This window comes from Stigmatopora argus, chromosome 8, assembly GCF_051989625.1.
Source record: "Stigmatopora argus isolate UIUO_Sarg chromosome 8, RoL_Sarg_1.0, whole genome shotgun sequence".
Classification (NCBI taxonomy): domain Eukaryota; kingdom Metazoa; phylum Chordata; class Actinopteri; order Syngnathiformes; family Syngnathidae; genus Stigmatopora; species Stigmatopora argus.
The window spans coordinates 12,786,274-12,807,391 of record NC_135394.1 but is presented as its reverse complement, the minus strand read 5'-3'; the positions used below and the strand labels follow the sequence as shown (position 1 = coordinate 12,807,391).

The 21,118-nt window shown below is 38.8% G+C and overlaps 1 protein-coding gene across 1 annotated transcript; it reads left to right on the top strand.

The window, feature by feature from the left end:
* Window positions 1-251: 251 nt before the first annotated feature.
* On the top strand, window positions 252-19,268 carry plpp2b (phospholipid phosphatase 2b). Its single transcript, XM_077607693.1, has 7 exons — window positions 252-285; window positions 419-886; window positions 10,569-10,720; window positions 10,798-11,060; window positions 11,966-12,023; window positions 13,899-14,075; window positions 17,949-19,268. Exons 2-7 carry the CDS (start codon window positions 832-834, stop codon window positions 18,093-18,095), a joined length of 852 nt encoding a protein of 283 aa, XP_077463819.1. The 5' UTR covers window positions 252-285; window positions 419-831; the 3' UTR covers window positions 18,096-19,268.
* Window positions 19,269-21,118: the final 1,850 nt, after the last annotated feature.

The window sequence follows — 21,118 nt, the reverse complement described above, 5'->3', positions numbered from 1 at the left end:
CCAGATTCCTCTCCTGCATAAATCAGAGCCTACAGGCAAACAATAAGTCTTCAATTCCATTCAACCCTCCTACCAAATATCCTGATCCATCTGCAGTAACCATTTCAATCCCACAATTAATCAACCATAAGAAAAATAATTTAAAAAAAATCTGGCTCCGGGGAATCGCTGCGCGCAATCCCAAAAAAAAAGTCACAAACAAATGTCATATTCATCCATCTACAAATAAGAAGAAAACAAAGGAGGTTATATTTTGAGACATCCCACCGGGAAGTTGAAGTATAAGTATGTGCCTTTTTAAAATTTGTATTATTATTTTACTCTTTTTTTTTTTTTTACTTTGAATTTAAATTTGTAATTTCCCCTTCTTACTTCCTTCCGCCTCTTCCTCTCTGTTTTTCCCCGTTGAAACAAACAGGAAAACGGGAGGACCAGGAAGACAGGAGCATGAATAATGGAGGGAAGGGGAGGTTCCCATCCAGTGTCGCTGTGGCGTCTGCTTGGTTGCCGCGTGGTTCCTCCTCACAACGAATTTGACTCGAAACACTTTCGGATGCCTCGATAGCACATTCCACAACGCAAACTGGGCTACTTATCTTTTTTTACATCCGTTTTCTTCCGACTTTTTGACACCCAGGAGCACGACTGTTTGTGTGCGTTTGTGCATGCGCACAGGTACAGCCGACGTAATCCCGGAAGAACCCGTACTACAGGTTGCATGTTTTTGTCATGGAGCAAAGGCGAGCATAATGGACGTGTTTAAACGTAAGATTTGAGTTTATTTTTAAATCTAATGCGCCTAAAGTGAAGGTGAAACGACGGCAAAGCAACATGAAGAGAGCGAAGAAACTATATGTAGTCATGGACGTGCTTTGCGTTCTTGTGGGTGAGTAGACTTTGTATTCCTGACTGTAAAATCTGCTTTTACTACGTGAATGTGCTTGTGACAGTTGCTGTGGAACGTGTTTTGCTATCGTGCACAAACACGATGATGGCAAAAGTTTGTCTCCCAGTGGTAATTTGCATTCTTTTGTGTTATCCACTTACCCCAATGATTGTCCATTCTCCTCAAAGGAGTGGAAAAGAGCAGGAAGCTGGAATGTTTGTGTATGGAAATGTGATATTTAATTTTTCTTTGCCAAGAATCCAACCAGGAATGTTCCACTTCTAACTCCAGCACTGCATGACTCCTCAAAATATGCCCTATTATTTTTATTTTGTCGTCCTATATGAATTGTATAATATGTGCATAATTGATGTCTCCCTGCTTCCTAAGAAATTACTTGCATCACAGAGTTTAAAAAAAAATCACTCTCTTTGTCATCATTTTTCAAAAGTGGATACGCCTACATATTTTCACCAATTAAACAAACATCCTAAACTAATTTGGCTTGCCTTCTCACGCTTTGGCCCAGTTATAAACTCCGGTGTAATCCTGAAATCCTGCATTTGACATCCCTGCATTGCATTCCTAGCTGTGGCCCTTTTCCCCCATGATACTGGTGAGGCAAAGTTATCTCAGTAAAATATTTTCAGGATAGTCAAAGATTTCCAATATTGATATACAGTGGTACCTCGACATACGATCGTAATCCGTTCCGAGACTGAGATCGTACGTCGAGCTTTTCGTAACTCGAGTGAACGTTTCCCATTGAAATGAATTGAAAACAAATTAATTTGTTCCAACCCTCTGAAAAAACACCAAAAACAGGATATTGGATAGGAAAAAATGTAAAAATGTAAAAAATTGCAATTATTGATTTAAGAAGGAAAGAAACAGGAAATATTCCATATAATCTATGATTTTCATTTGGAATTGGATCATAAAAAAGAAAGTCGGCACCAAGAATTTGCTTTCTCGAGCCGCACAAAATGATGTGGCGGGCAAGATTCGACCCCCGGCCCGCTACTTTGACACCTGTGCAGTAGATGAAGGTGTTTAATTTTGCTCTCACGATGGCTGTATTACAACCATATCCGATATGTGGAACTGCATTGCTCTGTTATTGTGTCCGGTCATCCATGTCTCAGTTGCATCCTACTCTGATCCACCAACACCACCACTATATAAACATATGAGGCTTGCGCGGTCATACAATAATGGCTTGCAGTGTGTAATTATCCTGACCGTCGACTTTTACAGGCACAAAATAATTTTGTAGTTTGTGTTTTCTCTGTAAAATATTTAGTTGCTACTTTTTTAGTCGCATGGAATGTAATTATGGACTTTAGATGCTCCTTGTTGCTTTTTGAATAGAAATCAGGTTTTATATCATGTTTTAGAAGTGCTCCATGTGGCCACCACAGGCATCACAAACAACATCAAACCAATATGTGAATTCCTCCGAGTAGTATGTTGTGGCCCACCCTGGTTATTGCAGGTGTTATTTGATCGTTGGGGGGAAAATTAAGTTGTGCCTATTAAATGTATTGTGCATTCATAAGCGTGGTATTCATAAGTATACAAAGTGTCGAGGGGAAAATGCTTTTTAAAGACTGATTTTGTTAGGGGACACTCTATTTGAGAGTACAATATTAGAGTATCTGTGTACAATGAGTACAAATGGAGTTTGTGGGTGTTTCCTGTATGATTTAAGTTCAAGGTTAACCTCTCCCAGGGCACGGTCCCGACGTTGTAGGTGCAGTATATGTCTACAAAGGAAACAAATCCTGTCCACGCCCACATTCCACATGAAGTTGTATGTCTTTTTTTAGGGCTTTAATATGATTTCCATAGACGTCTCTGCAAATACCGTATTTTTTGGACTTATAAGTCGCACCGGAGGATAAGGCGCACCACCCAAACAATGTATACATATAAGTCGCATTTTTTGGGAGGGCAATTCTTTTTAACAGATTTTCAGAGAAGCATAGCCTAAAACAAGGGTCTCAGACTTGGGTTGGTTCGCAGGCCGCATTAACATCAACTCGCTTTCATGTGGGCCGGACCATTTTAGATGTAATCTTTAGGTATTTTTTATATAAATGGATTAAAAGAACTAGATTAAAAGCAACATTAAAAACAGTTTATTTGCGGTTTTTTTCTTAGTAAGGGAAAATTTCTTTTAATCATTTGTTTTTCATTTCAAAAGGAAACCAAATTTTTCTTTAATTATTTTCCATATTAAAGTGGAAAACTGAAAATATTTTTTTGATATTACAAAATGATTTTTGAACTTAAAAAATGAAATTATTGATTTGAAAGGGGGAAATCAGGAAATGTAATATACATCTATAATCTTCATTTTAATTTGATCCTAAAACAGAAAGTCGGCACTCATGATTGACTTTCCCGGGCCACACAATGATGTGGCAGGCCAGATTTGGCCCCCGGGCCGCCACTTTGACACCTGTGGCCTAATATAAAATCATAACATACTGTCAGTAGTCAAAGAGGAAAAAAATGCATAAGTCACACTTGTGTATAAGTCGCAGGCCCCTCAAAACTATGAAAGAAAGTGCGACTTATAGTCCAGAAAATACATTACTATCATTGGGAACTGTACTTTTATCCATAGTTAGTATTTCAGCAATAAAACACAAAATTTTCTTCACATGATCCACCTTTATATTAGTGCTACTGCAGTGTTTCCTGGGAGATTGGTGAGTTGCGAAGGTAACTCACCCACATTTCTCAGGGAGTCGTCTTGATGGGAACACTTTTTCCTCAGGAGAGCAGCGTCATGGAAACCAAACATGCACATGTTCCTATGGGCCCAAACCTCTACTTTTTCTCTGTTATGTTTTCTATTAACAGTGCATGTGTTGTTTGCTTGTGTAGGAAATATAAGACCTTTGAATGCAACTCACATGATAATCTCGCTTGCATAGATTGACTCAGCAGAAAAAAATTACACATGGAAAACCGCCAGGCTGAGCCAAGATGCTGAGGTATACTTTAATACATGTATAAAAAGAAATAGCCAACACAACTAAAATTGCCGTTTCTCACCAAGATACTGAGAATAACTACTAAAATCCTACATTGCCTATATATGATGTCATTGAATTAACCTTACAAATCCTTGAAAGATGACTTGAGATGCACGTTTTTGTTTTTTGTCGCGACTATGGTTGTAGAACAAGATAAACTAGTAAGATAAAACGCCTATCTGCAATAGTTGGCCATTCAATCCACTACCCCCCGCCCCCCAACAACCGGATAACACTAAAACCTAGTAATTAGTGTCAAGGAAGTACATGTTGAAGCAATGTAGCACAACAGAGAGACTGACATTTTTTCTGTAATGTCCCTAAGCCATATATTTTTCGTGTATGGGTTAGGGTTAGGTTGATGTAAATGTAGTCAAATAAATTTTAAATATGAATTAATTTCTTGGGATCGTAGTTTAAAAGACGTGATGCTGATGTTAGAATTGATGTATTTATGTCACATTTAATTAGCGTTGAGTCTTACTTTGTTTTTATTTTAATGTAGGTTCCATTTATTCCTAAACAGTCCCGTTAAGTATTGTAACAGAAAGTTCCCCCTAACACTGTTTTTTGCTTTTGATCATGGCTGAGTAATCATAATATGGAGATTATGACAAGAGTTGAGAGCTCAAACAAACACACACTTCTCACATGCTTACAATTTTAATGAGACCACACAGTGTGTGTGTATATTGTGGATCTTTGAAGTCACATTCATTCTGGCAGACTTGAACTCCCTCTGTGGACCTTCTATGGTTTAGTTTTAAACCTGTGTGGCCCACTTCTTTCATCCCAGGCATTTTTTTTTCTTTTCAAGCCAACCCAGACAACTCTTTGACAGGCAGCCCTCGGACGACCTCTCCGCCACCTCCTCTTTTTTCCCCGCAGCTAAGCATGCGTGGATGATGGCCCGGACGAAGCAGCGGGGATTAAAAATAAAAGAATGGGCAAGGGCAGGATTTAGTGTGACTGTTGAAGTTGGGCGTTCCTTCGATGAATTAGAATTCCAGAGGCCCAGCAGTGAAGGCTCAGCACATACCTTCCGCCTGAGTCAGGCCAGCTCGAGCCCACACTGTCATAGTCGAGGGTTTTTGTCTCCTGCGCCGTCTTGAGAATGTTTGCTCGTGCTTTAGTTAACATGCACGCAAGTTCGGATGAATGAGCTGAAGGAAGCTCACTGCGTGGGTTATTGTTTTCTTGTCTTAAGTGGCACACTAGGCGTGTTCACTTGTTGTTTGACTGGTGTTAGTAACCTTTACGAGTGGCTCCACTGTCTCGTAATCCAAGAAGTCGTTTGTCAAGATACAAAAGTTTGCTTGTAAATCAAGTCTCATTTATTTCCTGTATTTTCCGGACTATAAGGCGCAACTAAAATACTTCATTTTTCGCAAAAGCCAGCAACCCTTATAATCCAATGTGTCTTATATGTGGAGCAAAATTGGTTAATTGTTGTATGAAATACAGTTCTATCTAGTTGATGCGTCTCAAACCGATTCCGCCGAGGGCCGCAGTGGGTCCTGGTCTTTGTTCCAACTGATCCAGTGCCGACATTTTAACCAATCATTCTAAAATAAGTAGCACCTGACTTTAATTAACTGATTACACTTGCAAAAGGTATCCTCTTGTTGAGTTGGAATGAAAACCTGCACCCACTGCGACCCTTTGAGGACCGGTTTGACACCCCTGATCTAGTCTATGTATAACAGAACTCCTAACCACTACTACTAATAACATCATACTATAATTTTATAAACCCTTAGATATCATTTTAACAAATTGACATCTTGCCATTTATTCTAACAAATAATAATAACATACATGGCTTACAAATTTTGAGAGGGGGTAAAACAAAAAAGGACCAAATGGGAGAAATGTTGTCTCTAAGTGACTTATAGACATTTACTGTGTAATATATATCTTAGTAAGCCGTGTAATACATCTGCTAACTTCCACCACTGCCAATATGAATCTAGACCTTGCTTTCAATCATCTTGAGAGTTTTACCACCACATGATTTCATCATTTAAAACTTTTCCCTGCATAAATGTCTCCTTTAAGCTGGACAACTGAACTGGAAACATTAGAAACATGTCATGTTGTGGCGTTATTGAAGTAATGTTTCTCTCTAGAGCAGATGTCCCCCCCCCCTCCTTATTTAGAGACTGTAAATGAATGACGTTTTTGCAAAGCCACCCACAGTCTAAATTAACCCAAATTTGCCATAAAGTGAGGCCATGGATGCTTTATTCATGGCACATGTGAGTAATAAGTAGTGGGCTGTTTTTTTTCCTTCTTTTTTTTGCTAAATGATCTGCGTGACTTGCATATTTTTCATGTCTGTGACAACGCTAATCTTTCTGACACAGTGAGCAAGTGTCTGCCAACCAGAAGAAAAAAAAATGGCATTGTTTAGACTGTAACGTGCCAAGTGAATCCCGCATAGAAGCTGCATGTGAACTGCGCCTTGCCAAAAGCTAGGAATAGGAGAGTTGGCGTAAAAAGCACGTGTTCCCTTGAACTAACACCTCGCCGTCAACAATGGGCACGACGAGGATGGAATCTATAAAAACAACAGCTGTGGTTCTCAAATTTAAGCAGACTTGAAATTCAAAGTACTGTTGTGCAGGTGCAGCAGGTTTGGCGAGTAGGTGTGAGGTAGGACTTTGAAATAACGCCTAGATGGAAATCGGATTCAATGTTTAGCCTGCGACATTGCCATTGCGGTCCCCAAGGTCCGGTGTAATTGCACATGTGAATTCTAAATGGAGCAGCCTCTATATTTACATGAGAGCGAGAAGTATGTGGCAGGATGCTGCATTCAAGACAATAACAGGCGACAAGGATGAATGCGATAAAAACGGAGTGGAGGATGTGAATACGTGGGAAAAGGAGACGGTTTTATTTTTTGCAGTTGTTAATGACAGGCTTGTGGGGAATGGAATTCCATTTATATAATGATCGATTTTTATCATGAGGAAATCCAATGTTGATTTTCACATTATTTCTTGTTGTTTTGAGGTGGAAGGAAAAGGGCCCACCCTTGGTTTTCCATGACTACTTCATATGTATTTCTTTTAATATTCAAACCTATGGATTTTTTTCTGAAAAATAATGATTAGAAATCAAAACCTGTTCTTGCAATGTTTTCTTTTACTTTAAATCTATGAAAATACAATTTAAATAATAAAAAGTGCTTATTTCTATGTTTAATCTATATATTGTATGTACCTGTAATCGGACTGTAATTTAAAAAAGCAATATCTCCAATATTGCTAATGTGACAATAATGTATGACTTAAAAAAGGATAAAGCCGTACTTTTGTTTTTTTCCACATAGTACAACTTTTTTTTGCCTTCCAAATATTTTTGCACATTGCATCTATATCCCATAAATATTTTTTTCCCTCCACCTAAAAACAACAAGAAAAAATGTGAAAATCAACATTTCTTTTAATATTCAAACCTATGGATTGTTTTTCAGAAAAATAATGATTAGAAATCCAAACCTGTTCTTGCAATGTTTTCTTTTACTTTTAATCTATTACAATAAGATTAAAATAATAAAACATACTTATTTCTATGTTTAATCTATATATTGTATGTACCTGTAATCGGACTGTAATTAAAAAAAGCAATATCTCCAATATTGCTAGTACGTGACAATAATGTATGACTTTAAAAAAAAAAAGAAAAAAGGATAAAGCAGTACTTTTATTTTTTTTCACAAAGTAAAACTTTTTTTTGCCTTCCAAATATTTTTCCACATTGCATCTGTATTCCATAAATAAATTTTCCCCCCAAAAAATCCTTCTAATTTTGGAATCTCAGGACGGCTCGGTAGAAGAGTGGCTTGCACGTCCGTTTTGCAGTTCTGAGATCGAGGGTTCAATCCTTTGGCGGGTTCCAACCTTCCTGTGTGGAGTTTGCATGCTCTCCCCATGCCTTCCTCCCACATCCCCAAAAGGCATGCATGCTAGGCTGGTTGAACACACTAAATTGCCCCTAGTTATGGCTGTGAGGAGGGAATGCCACATCCCAACATCCTGTAGATTGGGCCAACCACATTCCAGACGGCCAGCCCGAAGAAGCCAGGTGTCCGATCCAGAGAGACGGGTCCTCTTTTTCTGTCCTAAAAAAAAAGTCGATCTACGCTGTCAACAAGATGTCTGAGTTAAGCTCCGATGAGACCAAAGGCTGGCTGGCTCTTTAAGTGGTCTCGCTCCATCTTGCGGGCTTGTCTCGCGGTCTCTCGGAGGCCGGTTTGTCTACAAGTGGCTCTATTTTGGTCCCGCAGTGTTCCGTTCGTGCCTTTAAGCCGTTTGTGTGGCTCCACATTTAGATGTCACGTTTTTCCTTTTTTTCCTCGCGCCATCAAAAGAATTCCATTACACACTGATTGTAAATAATTAACAAATCGAACAGCACCATACCTGTCAACCTCTGCCGATAACTGCCCTTATAAATGATTATGATTCCCCTTACAAACCCCCCAAAAAACCTTACAAACACCGTACGACTCGTACGGTGTTTGTAAGGTTTTTTGGGGGTTTGTAAGGGGAATCATAATCATTTATAAAGGCAGTTATCGGCAGAGGTTGACAGGTATGCACCACACGTCCACTCGAACGTTTGCATTTAACCGAAAACACATCTGTTAAAAACATTCACCGCATTTTTCTTAATTATTCTCAAGAGTCAGCATGATTCATGGCTGAAATTAAAGTGACATTTATAATGCTTTTTAAAAAAGCAAATAAATGATTTTTGGCCCGACTCAGTGGTACTGGTTATACTAGCTGTTAATAAATGATGTGCTAAAATAGCAAACACGCCACATTAGTGTTGGCGGATATCACGTGTTGACACAGACAATTCCACAGTCAGCAGTCTGGAAATGTCTGAGGTCATATTTGGCAGAAGGTAACCATGAAATGCAGTTGAAAGCGACGCGTGCTGCTGTGGTTATCATTTATGGTTCCATGTTTTCCACACTTCGTGCTTCACCAGTTGGAGGTAAAAGAAAATGCACAAATTGGGGGCACTATTGCAAAAACTGCAGCTTTAAATGCTTCGCTGCGTCCCTGCAGACAGGCTGTCGCTTTCAGGCATTGAACCCTCAATCTCAGAACTATGAGGCCGAAGGGCTAACCCAAGGGTGTCGGACTCGGGTTGGTTCGCGGGCCGCTTTAACGTCAACTTGATTTCACGTGGGCCGGACCATTTCAGATATAATATTTAGATATTTTTATTATAAATGGATTAAAAGAACTGGATTAAAAGTCCTGAATATTCAGTTTTTAATAGATCTAAAACAATGTTTATTTTAGCTTTTTTTTAAATGTATTTTTAGATTTTTAAAAATGATTTTTGAACTAAAAACACAGAAAAAAAGGCATTAAAAAATTACAATTATTGATTTAAAAGGGGGAAAATCAGGAAATGTAATATACATCTATACTCTTCATTTTAATTTGATCCTAAAACAGAAAGTCAGCACTCATGTTTTACTTTCCCGGGCCACACAAAATGATGCGGCGGGCCAGATTTGGCCCCCGGGCCGCCACTTTGACATATATGGGCTAACCACTCCTTGACCTGACAAGCCTATCAGTTTACATTCACATTTATCTGAAATTATCTTCACAGTTCTTATGGCTCAGACTCCATCTTCCTGAAGTTATAAGTCTATTCACGAGCCATCAATAACGCAGTCAAACCGCTACTAGTATTGGAGGATCCCTCCTGCATATATGAGTTTGTTACCATATTATTATACTAGTCTCTTCATCTATGTTGAGTAGTTGGAGGGCGGTGTTCCATCTGGACCGGACAGTGAATAGTTTATTTTTCTTTGGTCGTGGTGGAATTCTAATCAGACACATTGCACCTGGTCGATCGCCCTTTGAACGTGTCAGCTGCACAGCAGTTCTGGAAAGAATGGGAGGGGTCGACTTCCTACAGAAATCTAATACTATAGGAGAGCTGTTTTTCTTACCTTTCGTGTGGTTCTCTGGAATTTCCTGTCTTGCGATACTTTGGATTCCAATGTTGCTAGTAGAAATTTCTTGAGGTAAATATTTTGATGGTCGCTTTTGGAGGGGTAATTAACAATGACATTGATCATTTTTTTTCCATATTATTCGTGGCCATAAATGGTGCCAACTATATTTTTATTCTGGAAGTAACTGCCGTATTTTTGGGGATATAAGTCACACCAGCCAAACAATACATCATGAAGAGGGAGGATTTTTTTATTTTTTTTATTTTACCTGACACCAAGAATAAACATATGCTAATGTTACAATAGTAAAATGGAGAACAATAGGCTGAATAGGCATATGTTAACATACTGATTTTTCTTAGAACTATAGCCTGAAAAAAGCATAGCCTTTTGGTGGTAAGAGGAAAAAAACAAGTTTATTAATATTACTTGCAGGCCCAGCCAAACTATGAAAAAAGTATGACTTTTAGTCCAGAAAATACGGTAAATGTTTTTCCCCTATTTCATCATCAATCCCCTTTCCTGCAATGCCATTTTTTAAAACTCAAAATCTTTGTCCAGTTCATCATTTTTACTTCATATATTTACTGTATTCATTGACACTTGGTGTTTTTGTGTTTTATTTCAATGACAGCGGCACTGCCCTTCATCATCATGACCATCATCTTCAAACCTTACCAGAGGGGTGTGTACTGCGACGATGAGAGCATCAAGTACCCGCTCAAAACCGACACCATAAGCCACCGCATGCTGGCCGCCGTCACCATTTCCTGCACTGTCATCATCGTACGTTTTAATGCAAAAATACTTCTGCACTTTAAACATAAACCAAACGACTAAACGACATGACTTGTTTTGCTCAGATCTCATCCGGGGAGGCGTATTCGGTGTACAGCAAGAGAATTTACACCAATTCCGACTTCAACCAATACGTTGCCGCCCTCTACAAGGTGGTGGGCACCTTCCTGTTTGGAGCCGCAGTCAGCCAATCACTGACTGACCTGGCCAAGTTCACCATCGGTCGACCCAGGCCCAACTTTATGGCCGTGTGTGCGCCCAGAGTGTGCACGGGTTACATGCAAGTGATCAACTGTACGGGCAAACCACAGGATGTTACAGAGTCCAGGTAGGACGACAATAAGTAGATTCCCGTCATTGTTCTTAGGCATTTTTGAGTCAGAAATATATTTGTCTCGCAAAATAAATATATTTTAATTTAAGCCCCAGAAAATAAATATTTACATTTTCGCGCCATGGAAAACAATAGTTGAAAATTATTGCAATAGATTTCTAAATCCAGTTCTGAAGAAAATCAGTGAGTAACTTGCTAAGATTTGAGGAAATTTATCACATTTGGCTACCTTTATAATTGAGTTCTGACATTGAAGGGGCGCACCGTCTAGAACAGGGGTGTCAGACTCGGGTTGGTTCGCGAGCCGCGTTAACGTCAACTCGATTTGATGTGGGCCGGACCATTTTAGATATAATATTTAGATTTTTTTTAAATAAATTGATTAAAAGAACTGGGTTAAAATCCCTGAATATTCAGTTTTTTATAGATCTAAAACAATGTTTAGCTTTTTTTATATATTTTTAGATTTTACAAAATGATTTTTGAACTAAAAACACAGAAAAAAATGATTAAAAAATTACAATTATTGATTTAAAAGGGGGAAAATCAGGAAATTTAATACATCTATACTCTTCATTTTAATTTGATCCTAAAACTAAAAGTCGGCACTCATGATTTACTTACCCGGGCCACACAAAATGATGTGGCGGGCCAGATTTGGCCCCCGGGCCGCCACTTTGACACATGTGGTCTAGAACTTGCTCTGGGGTGCAAAATTCCTCGGGATGCCACTGTAAGGAATTAATCAAAATATATTGGGCGAAAATTATATTGGCGCTTAACGTGAGAAAATTGTGAGGTATGGGAGTATATGGACTCATTGAATACTGACGGATGAAATCAGTTGCCCAAATTTGACTAATGAAAAAAAAATAGACTAATATTTCTTCTGTTTCCAGGTTGTCCTTCTACTCGGGGCACTCCTCTTTCGGCATGTACTGCATGCTCTTCCTCGCGGTAAGCGACATTTATGACTTGCCTGAATATTCTTGGTAAAAGATCCATTTACCTGCTTACAAGTCGGAAGAAGCTTTTTAGTAGAGAATTTGAGTTTTGGTGGAGTTGACAATTACACTTTGTACATCATAAGAAAGGACTTGTTATGAATGATTTGTAATATGTAGGAGGTGACTTATTAGAAGGCACAGACAACAGCTCCTATGCAGTTTGGCAATTATTCCATGCAGTTAGACTGATGGATGTTGCAAAAGTGCACTTTTAAAAGATCTTGTTCAAGACAATGCGACCGATACGGTCATTTATTTCAAAAAATCCATAGGTTTGAATATTTTGGCAAAAGGGGCAGGCTGATCATATTTGAAAATCAGTTTGGAGCGTGGGGCGGCCCGGTGCCGCGAGTGGTTAGCGTGTTGGTCTCACAGCTCTGGGGTCCTGGGTTCAAGTCCAGGTCGGTCTACCTATGCATGTTCTCCCCGGGCATGAGTGGGTTTCCTCCGGGTACTCCGGTTTCATCCCACATTCCAAAAACATGCATGGTAAGCTGATTGGACATTAGATTTTAAAGTATTATATTTTACATTGCACCTGAATAGAAATACCGTATTTTGAGGACTATAAGTTGCACCCGAATATTTTGAGTTTGTTGTTTTTTAGGAGAATTTTTTTATTTTATTTACGTAGCTGAAACCATGAACAAAAATATAATTTTTAGTATCATATTTTAAATTGCACCTAAATAGAAATACCGTATTTTGAGGACTATAAGTCGCACCCGAGTGTAAGACGTAACCATCAAAGATTGCGCGATGAAGAGGAAAATAATATTTTGAGGTTGTTTTTATGGGTAGTGACTTATTTTTTTATTTTATGTGGCTGAAACCAAGAACAAAAAATATATTTGTTAGTATTATATTTTAAATCGTGCCTGAATAAAAATACCATATTTTTTGGACTATAAGTCGCACCCGAATATTTTGAGGTTGGTTTTTTTGAGGAGTGATTTTTATTGAGGATAAAGGGGTTAAGAAAATGAGATGAGATGAGTTTGGAGCGTGATCGCGGAACGGGTCAAACCTTGACGTCGAAGTCCAACCGTATGTCATTTCCAGTTACTGTAAAATGTTGGAATTGCTTAACATGCCATTTCCAAATGAAACCGATTATACTTTGAAGGAATTCTGATGCCACGGTGTATTTGATGGCAACCTTCATGCGATGTGATATGTTTCATATGATCAGACCTAATAGTCCCCAGATGTGTGCATGCGTCAGACTTTCGCACTTTACGCTATTCGTGGTGCAAAAGCTTAATAAGGGCTTTATTTTTTTTTTTCAACAAGACGATAAGTTGAGTGAAAAAATGGGCCAGCTGTCAGCTATGACCTTAGCCTGCTTGCTTCCCGGCAGAGACGTTATGTGCTCCACTTGATTAGCCTTGGCCTCTTGGCACGCAATCACACACGTAGACATTCATGTCATTTTTTTCTTTACTGTAGTCAAAATATTTTAAACAGAAATGATTTTATTTCAATAACCACAAAAAAATGAAAAATATCTATAAACATACTGCTCAAAACGGAAAATTAAAGTGTCATCATATTGATAAATGATATTCCTACTCTTGGTGTATACCCAGATATGCGTTTCTATGAATTTTATGTTGTATTTATGACTAATATAAGCACCTGCTTGACTTTTTTTCCGGCATCGTCACTGCCAGCCAGTACACTTCATGACCAACAGACCAAAGACATGACCTCATGGGACTAAAAAAAACACACGTTGATTTTCTTTTTTTTTCTTTTCACAAACAGTCTACCGTAATAGGTAATAACGGGCGAGTGAGTAACTTCAGCTTCCTTTCCACCGCAGCTGTACGTGCAGGCCCGGCTGGTGGCCAAGTGGGCGCGCCTTCTGCGCCCCACCATCCAATTCTTCCTGGTGGCCTTCGCCGTTTACGTGGGCTACACGCGTGTCTCTGATTACAAGCATCACTGGAGCGACGTGTTGGTGGGGCTGCTGCAGGGGGCGCTCATTGCCTCGCTCAATGTAAGTACGCCAGAAGCCAAATAACCGATCGGTGCTACTGCTAGCTTGCAAAAGCATACCGTATTTTCCGGACTATGAGTCGCACTTTTTGTAGTTTGCCCGGGCCTGCGACTAATATTCAAGTGTGGATTACATACCTGTCAACTGATACGTTTTTCCCGTATTTCATACTCGAATTGTACGCTGTATAACAACTTTTGTACAGGAAAAAACGTTTTTAAAAAAGTATTTTTTTTTTGTAAAACGATCTCGTCATCGCCATTTTGGCTCTAATCTGGATCGTCTCAGTCACTGGTAGCAGATGAAAACGTCATCGTCGATTGCTAACGTTGTCATGCTTTGAGCATGCCAGTCAGTCACTTCACTATCTAAATATAGCGCGTCAGCAAGCAATGTACCTAGACAGTCAAGCTGTCAGTGACATACAGCGACATCTACAGAATCTTGAATTTTGTGCACACACCGACTAGTTACCTCCAATGTTCCCTCTAATTTTTTGTTTGTCTGGGCAGAAAGACAACCTCCCTGAGCACACTGAGCACTGGTGTGAGCAACATCATCGTTGCTCGCTATGGGCACACACCAGTATCACACCTGCCATAAGCAGGTGCATGTCTAATACACGTACATGATTTAGTAATAATAAAATGTAATGATTAATATCTATGAATGGACGGCCCGGCAGATGAGTGGTTTGCGCGTCGGCCTCGCAGCTAAAAAAATTGCATTTTTTGTGCGCTCCATATGATTTGCTGTGCGCAGAGAAGACGAGAGTAGTGCACAATTGCACACGCGCGCCGCTTAGAGGGAACATTGGTTACCTCGTCCACTTTGGGGAAAATTTTAAACTTAAGTGCACCTAATGTGAGTAGATACGTGCCGTGTTGCATTTGTATGATTTATTATCACTTAATCAGGGAATTGCAATCATTAATAAGGGGAGCAATTGGCCCAGGTTGACCTGTATGGGATTATGTATGTTTTCTCTCTTAACAGCCTGTTATGTTGTTGTTGTTTTTTTTAGGTCATAGTTATCTAAAAACTAATATGCTAACAGTTGCCTATTTTGCCTATTTGGCTGGTGCAACGTATAGTCCCAAAAATATGGTAGTTGGATTCATTGTAAAGTTCATAAAGGAACAGCTGGCTGTTTCGGCAAAGCAGATTTTAAAGACATCGGAGTTGTTGTTTTTATTTTAAAGGAAGCGAGACTGGGTGGGATTTGCCGCCTCAGATCATGTTTAATGTAATTCTCACCACAGGAATATTTTGGCTTCATTTCTTGCTCACTGTTCCATTCCTTCAAGGCGGGAAGTTAGCACGGAAAGTGTGACTTGATATAAACACACGTGCGCGCACACCCTTGACTGAACCTCGGACCATTCATTCGTCTCACGTCATGCAGCTGGGAGTCTTTATTGTTTGGAATGACACTTATTACCATTTTGAGATTAGTTTCATGAAGGAGGTCAAGTTTAATGAGAAGAAATTAGTCGTAAATGTAACAGGGCCTTTCAACCTGAATTTTTGGGGGTGCAAATAAAATAAATTCAGGCACGCAAAATGTAAATCGAGTCTCCACGTAAACATTCAAATTTCCACTCTTTTTCACGTTAGTACTAAATATTAGAAAGTGTGTTTTTAATCATTTTGTATTGAAATGCAATGTATTGCTTATACCAATTCTTTTAAGAAAAAAATGCATTATGGGACAAATAATATATGCAGAGAAAAAAATCATTAATCTAGATCACGTGTCAAAGTGGCGGCCCGGGGGCCAAATCTGGCCCGCCACATCATTTTGTGTGGCCCGGGAAAGTAAATCATGAGTGCCGACTTTCTGTTTTAGGACCAAATTAAAATGGAGAGTATAGATGTATATTTAATTTCCTGATTTTCCCCCTTTTAAATCAATAATTGTAATTTTTTTATCAATTTTTTCTGTGTTTTTAGTTCAAAATAATTTTGTAAAATCTAAAAATATATAAAAAAGCTAAAATAAACATTGTTTTACATCTATAAAAACTGAATATTCAGGGATTTTAATCCACTTCTTTTAATCCATTTATAAAAAAATAATCTAAATATTATATCAATGGTCCGGCCCACGTGAAATCAAGTTGACGAGTCTGACACACTTGATCTAGATTTATAAAACCTCCAATGAATTTGATTATTTTAATTGAGTCCATACATATAATTTATCACTTTGTTTCGTAGTGTCATAAATTGTGTTAATTTCATTCTGACTTTATTTTATCATTATTTTAATTATAGTAGTATAAGTAATGTTCGAAAGTAAAATAGTGTAATACTAAGCGATAAGTCTTCATTTTACAAAGAAAAGTCTAGAAAATTATGTAGGAAAAAGTTGGCAAATTGCAAGGTTACGTTTTTCTAAGAGTCAGAATAAACGCTTGGCATTTTACGGGAATGTGTGTGTATGATTGGACGCGCACGGATGCATGAATGCCTTGGAAATGAGAGCCCACCTTTGGCCTTCATGGTGCTGCATGCAATTAGATTCTCTCGGGGGGCCTGCAGTGTTTTACGACCTCTGCTTTCTGTGTGCGAGCGTGCATGTGTGCGTTGACCCTCAGGTGTGTGTTAGCGTCTAGCGTGCCAGACATACTTGATCACACTTGCCCAGCTTTTTACTATCCCTGCTGGGCTTAATCGTACAACTTGCAATATTTCACCCCCACTAATTAGATCATTTCACGATAGTCGTTTGGAAAAAGAAAATAAAGTTGCAGCATCCAATAGCAGACAAACATCTTAGTGACCCGCATAGACATAAACACGTACACCGACCGCCATGTGTGATTTTTAGAACTTTTTGGCTGGAGAGAAATTCTTGTTGATGCTGTAACAAGGGGACAATAAAACTTTACATTCCACTACGCAACGTGAAAACAACGTAAGGTAGGGATGCCGTGATCCCGTGTGCGGTCGATTGGTCGCCGGTCTTTTGGTCGCCCTGACCGCGACAACGGGCGACCAAAAGATCGACGACCAAAAGACCGGCGACAAAACAAGGTAAAACAACACGGTCTACGCATCAATAAAAGCCAACAATGGCCATGAGCAGTTTCACTGAGCCGACGTGTGAGTGTATAAGACTTTGTATGTACACGCGTTGTCCCTTTAAGAAGCTACGTCAGTCAGGGTCTTAACAAGTTCTCCAACAAAAAACAATAAAAGTCCGGGAAATTTGGAGCTTTTCTTTAGCCTAATAATTACTAGGGCATTAAGTATGACTAAATAGTCATTTGCAGTTTGTTTTTAGGGAATTTGAGCAACGATTTAAATGGTAATTATCAATGACCTTCTGGGCGACCAAAAGACCGGCGACCAATCGACCGTGTACCCTGTAATCCATTGCAAGTGCAGTATTTTCTCGCATATAAGCCACACTTGTAACAAAAAAATGATGACTGAATCAAGGGTGCGGCTTATATGTGCATAAATTAGACTTGACATGCAAGAAACTGCAAGGTGACCAAGACGAAACGCCATAACGCAAGACAATGCGGCCGATACGGTCATTTATTTCAAAATAGAGAAAAGATAAACAGATAAAACGCTAAACATTTTTTGTGTGTGCATAAAACATGGAAAAAACTCACTTGTGCCTGCCATTGCTCCCTTCAAAGTAACACATTTGTACTACCTATTAAATCCATGAATATGCAGGTAAAAATGTGAATCAGGGGGCGTCTTATACGAGAGAAATTGTATAATTCAACGATTTTAAGGGTGCGGCTTATACGCGGAGGCAGTTAATATATGAGAAAATACGGTTGTGGACAAATACAAAAAAAACGCTGTCTGTTGCACTGTACCAACGTGTCTAAACGCTGTGCGTCGCAGGTCCGCTTCGTGTCTGACTTTTTCAAAAAGCGTCCCCCGCACCACCCGAAGCCCGATTGCGTCAACAGCGACGAACCAGAGAGGAAACCCAGCCTTCAATTTGTGGACACAGAACACGGCAACCATTACAACTGTCACCCGGTTTGATGGACGCGCTCGTGGAGTTAACCACTCACCCAAATGCTTCTCACTACCACTACTCTGACCGAGGGAGTCTCCCCCTTGTCAAAATGAACTCCTTGTCCTCCTGGACGCCTGCCTATGAACATGCCATGCTGCTTTTTTTGCATTGAAGGCAAAGAATGTGAAATGAAGCGACGTGCGGGCTCAACAACAGCTGATGACCAACTTCACTGGCGCCTTCGTTCGTTCCCTGTCATTTCCGCTTTTGGTAACCATCGCGGCTTTGTCCCACAGCAGTGTGGAATCCCTTCAAGACGCGCAATCATCAAACTCCTCATTAGGTTAGCCAACACGGGACAAATTCTGCCTTCACGCAGACAACCGTGCAATTGTGCTATTACGGCAACAAAAGGTTCAATCTTGAAATGAGGCAAGAACTTTTGCAGCACAGTTCTGATTTGACAAAAGTTGCAAAATTACAAGAATAAACTGTTTTTTTGTGTAATATTCTTGGAAAAATTCTATAATCCTCCCCCCAAAAATCACAATTTACTAATCAACAATCAATTCCAAACAAATTATTTCCATTTCATCCCATTTAAGCTATTTCTTACAGTTTCTATGTTTAGACTGCATATGTAAAGGCAGACTTTACCAGACTCTTTCAATGTAGTGGTTGTGTGTCACTTAAATGAGAATGGACTGCAATGTGGATTTGTTAAGCTTAAAGAGACTGTTAACTATTTTTTAATCAATTCATATAATGAACCTCTGAATTCTAGGCAACTCTTAACAGTTTCTCGGTCAGTGGTGGCATTTCGACTACAATGGCTGTGGTGTAACTTGAAATTTTTCAGAAATATTGCAGCACCACATGGAGTCATTGGTAATTTATGTATTGATTTTAATCACTGTTTTATATATTATACCAAAGGTGGAAATTCGCTGGCTCGAATGGTTCAAACATGCCCAATTGTGTCAACAGAGGAAACCCAAATAGAATCGGCACGGACACGCCTACAGCGTTTAAAACTAACGGAGGAAGCCTTTTTTCTCCCTATTTATAGCCTTATCACATGTACTCATTCTTTTTTTTTGTATTCATTCAAATTTTCCAGGGTTGTTAACAACCGGTTTTACTTAATCCAACCATTTATTCAATTTTACTCAAGTTAACAGTCTCTTTAAGTTCATATACCACTACCATGTTGCCTAATTAAAAACTTTTATAATCAAGTGTACAAAAGGATAATCCACATTTTTTTTAAATAGAGGTGTTAATTTATTGTAAATATGTTGTTTTTTTATTTTCTTTTTTATAGTGCAATCACCTTGCTTGCCACTTTGAGCCTGCACATGCTCTGTCTTAAAAATGCTGACAAGATTTATGTATGTATGTGTGACTGCGTATCTATCTTTCTATTCCTTTCTTTCTGTGCGTGTTATATTTCTATCAAAATAATATTGACAGAGAGGCCAAGGTTGTTCTAAACTGAAATACCGTATTTCCTGGAGTATAAGGCAAACTTTCTTATCGTTTGGCAAGACCTGTGACTTTACTCATGTGCGACTTCTATATCGTCACCCTCTTAAAATAATAATCATTTTTTGATTATTAAAATTGCTGACAGATTACCCTTCTAACATTTTGATTAATATTGTATGTAAATATCCTATACAACTATTGGTTTATTCTTTTGTGTTTCCTGAAAAATCTGAAATAATGACTTTCAGAGGGTGACTATATATATATATATATATATATATATATATATATATATATATATATATATATATATATATATATACATATATGTTATATTTTTAGACTGTTGGCCATCCCCCAAAAAATATCTTATTATCACATAAGATAGAATGTTTTTGATCAATTTAAAAAATTCGCCCCTCAAAAAAGCGACATTGGAACGAAAAATACGGTACTTTTTAAATATGTGTACCATACCTAAAACTATTCGAACATTACCCCTAAATCCCACATTATCCAGAATCCCTCCAATTTTCCACACCCGAGTCCAGGCCACTATTCACAATCATATTCTTTGGGATAAGAACTTTTATTCTTTGGGTCCCTTTTCAAGAACGACCGGTCCTATGTTGACCCGAGCCGTATTTTGCCCACCCCTGAGGTATCAGAGTGAAACTCTCAGCCAGATGACCTTAAGAAATCTTATATAGTGAGCTGTGTTGTTTTTTTTATTGTTGTTGTTGTTGTTTTTCCAAAATTCCGGGATGCGTACGACGACGGGTCAGCTGCAGATAATAATGTCAAATAAATGAAGAAGCACAAGCGGCCACTCCGGATGAAATCTCGTACGAGAGCCCCGACGCGCAACTGCAGACAAAAACGCAGGTGCGCTTCGCTAATATTTTCAGCCTGTTTTATCTACGTGTGCCTTTCACTAGGTGCTAATGTGTTTCCTTGTAATTATTATGCTGTATACTTTATGGAATAAATGTGCATTCTTTTCAGTTGGTGTTCTGAATGGCGTTTTTTCTTATGTTTGGATTATTTGTTGAACCTGAATGCAGTTACATACCATTTTTTTAGAGGGTGTGTACACTTGCGCAGCCAACGCAAGCTGGAAACAATGGCTTATTTATGTTTCATTGTCTCTGACTGTCTATCTATTTTTGACATGGCTCTTTTTCAGGGCACAAATTTAGACTTTCGGCTTTCCAGCTCCAAACCTCAACAAATCCAAATATATAAGCCTTTTTTTGTAGAAAGCTGCCTGAAATTATGAATGGTGAGAAGCTGCGTGGTGACATGTGGTGGTAGCAAGGAAGGCCAAAACCGCAGGGATGGTCCCGGTCCAGTGTGACAAAGTGACGCGCTTGCTTGTCAGTATTTTTGGTTTGTTTTGCAGGTTTTTAAAGTTTAAAGTTCATTCACCAAAATTGACCTTGTGGAAGCCATTGACTCCCTCTTGTGGACTAAAGAGCTGGTGAGGATGTTTTGATTTAATTCACATGATAAAAGTAACCATCACACATCCATTTTCTTTATATAGTTACATTTTATAGCA